This window comes from Quercus suber, unplaced genomic scaffold (genome assembly GCF_002906115.3).
Source record: "Quercus suber isolate HL8 unplaced genomic scaffold, Cork oak 2.0 scaffold_4, whole genome shotgun sequence".
NCBI lineage: Eukaryota > Viridiplantae > Streptophyta > Magnoliopsida > Fagales > Fagaceae > Quercus > Quercus suber.
In genome coordinates, this window is record NW_027069470.1 from 654,935 (window position 1) to 656,536 (window position 1,602).

Here is a 1,602-nt window from a genome sequence, read left to right on the forward strand (position 1 = left end):
ATGGAAGAGGGAGTACCGCAGCAACCGTTGGCGGGCCCGCAACAGGCAGATGCTAATCAACACCAAGCAGAGTCTAGGGGCTCTCAGCATGGCGATCCGTTGGTAGACCACGAACAAGGGGAGGATCATGAGGGAAGTACCCGTACAACCCATACAACTAGAAGCCGCTCCCGGGGAAAAGGCCATGTTTCCCCTGTAAAGAGTGGGGGAAATTTGCAGCATGAGATCGACAAGTTGAAGAGGGAGCTGCGATATGAACGACGAAGGCGTAAGGCTCATAACTCTAAGCACTCTTCTGAGGAGTCGGATGACGCCAGTTACAGGCAGAGGTCGAGAACTCCCCCCAGTGAGTCTTTTTCGTGCGAGGAAGAACACCATCGTAGGCGAAGAAGTAAAAGTCCGACTCGCCAGGGTCAGGGGAATGATGCCTTGAACAAGGCTTTGAATCAGGTCTCTAAATCGCCTTTCACACGACATATTGAAGACGCTAGTCTCCCTCGACGATTCCACCAGCCTGTGTTCACCATTTATAATGGTCGAACAGACAAGCAGTTTTTATTCCTAATGGAATTTTCTTTTTATGTTCTAATTACTTTGCAGACAAACGCGCCACTAGGCGTCGTCTCAGGCTGATCAACAAGGAGAGCCTAGATAGAATTCTACGGTCTGAGATATATGTGAATCCCTCCGACGGCCAATTACGAGCCGCACACTTAATACTCAAGTATAAGCCTGCGTCCACAGCCTTTCAGGCTCCCAAGTGCGTGATAAAGGCAAAAGATCCTCGGCTCCACCGTATCAGTGTAATCTTTGAGGGATTCATCGTTCCTGAGGGCGAACTTATCCCTGAAGGTGAGCCCTTTACTGAACCATTGTCGGAGGCTATTCTTTCTACCGGAGCTTCATCATCACGCTCCACTCCCCAAAAAGTGGGAGAAGAAGAAGAAAAAGAAGCCGAAGAAGAGGACGAAGGAGGAGAAGAAGAAGAAGAAGAAGAAGAAGAAGAAGAAGAAATCCCCGGAGGACTTGCGGAGTTGCCCGACTCTGCTGACGAACTTGAAGTTTTGAATCACCTCCAGTCTCCTGAAGCGACTTCTAAGAAGATGGTCATCCAAAGGAGAAGCCAGAGGAGCTTGAAAGAAGTAATTGAGGGTTAGTCTGGCAGGGTGGTGGAAAAGCAAATTCAGGTCCAAGCACCGTCTCCTCCCCCTCCACTTCCTCAGTCATCCCAACCGACCGTGAATGAGCCCAGTGATCCGAAAAGGAAAAGAGAGCCGAAGGGCAAAGGAGTGATGGACGTTGGGCGGACTCCTACTACCACCGAGGGTGAGGACCAAAGAGCTGCTAAGCAGCAGAAAACAAGTCATGGAACACAGCGAGAGGTAGATAAAACAACCACTCAGTCATCGGATCCCGAGGTCTGGCTCCCAACCCCTATGCTCGATAAAAGGCCTATAAAAGAGGATGCTTCAATTAGGGACTTCAGTGGCGGGCTTGGGTGCCGAGTTGCCTCAGCATTAGAAGAAACACTTCTTCTTCCTAAGGACATGGCTGAGCTGAGAGCGATTAAGAGGGACGAGGTTTTTCAAAACACCAAAAGAT

General features: G+C 49.9%; 1 protein-coding gene across 1 annotated transcript; it reads left to right on the plus strand.

Moving 5' to 3' along the window:
* On the plus strand, positions 1-1,157 carry LOC136065550 (uncharacterized). Its single transcript, XM_065768903.1, has 2 exons — positions 1-490; positions 601-1,157. Exons 1-2 carry the CDS (start codon positions 1-3, stop codon positions 1,155-1,157), a joined length of 1,047 nt encoding a protein of 348 aa, XP_065624975.1.
* The last annotated feature ends 445 nt before the right edge of the window (positions 1,158-1,602 follow it).

Coding starts and splice junctions, on each gene's coding strand:
- LOC136065550 (XM_065768903.1), top strand. CDS start 1: ATGGAAGAGGGAGTACCGCAGCAACCGTTGGCGGGCCCGCAACAGGCA. Junction 491..600: donor ACGACATATTGAAGACGCTA/GTCTCCCTCGAC, acceptor ATTACTTTGCAG/ACAAACGCGCCACTAGGCGT.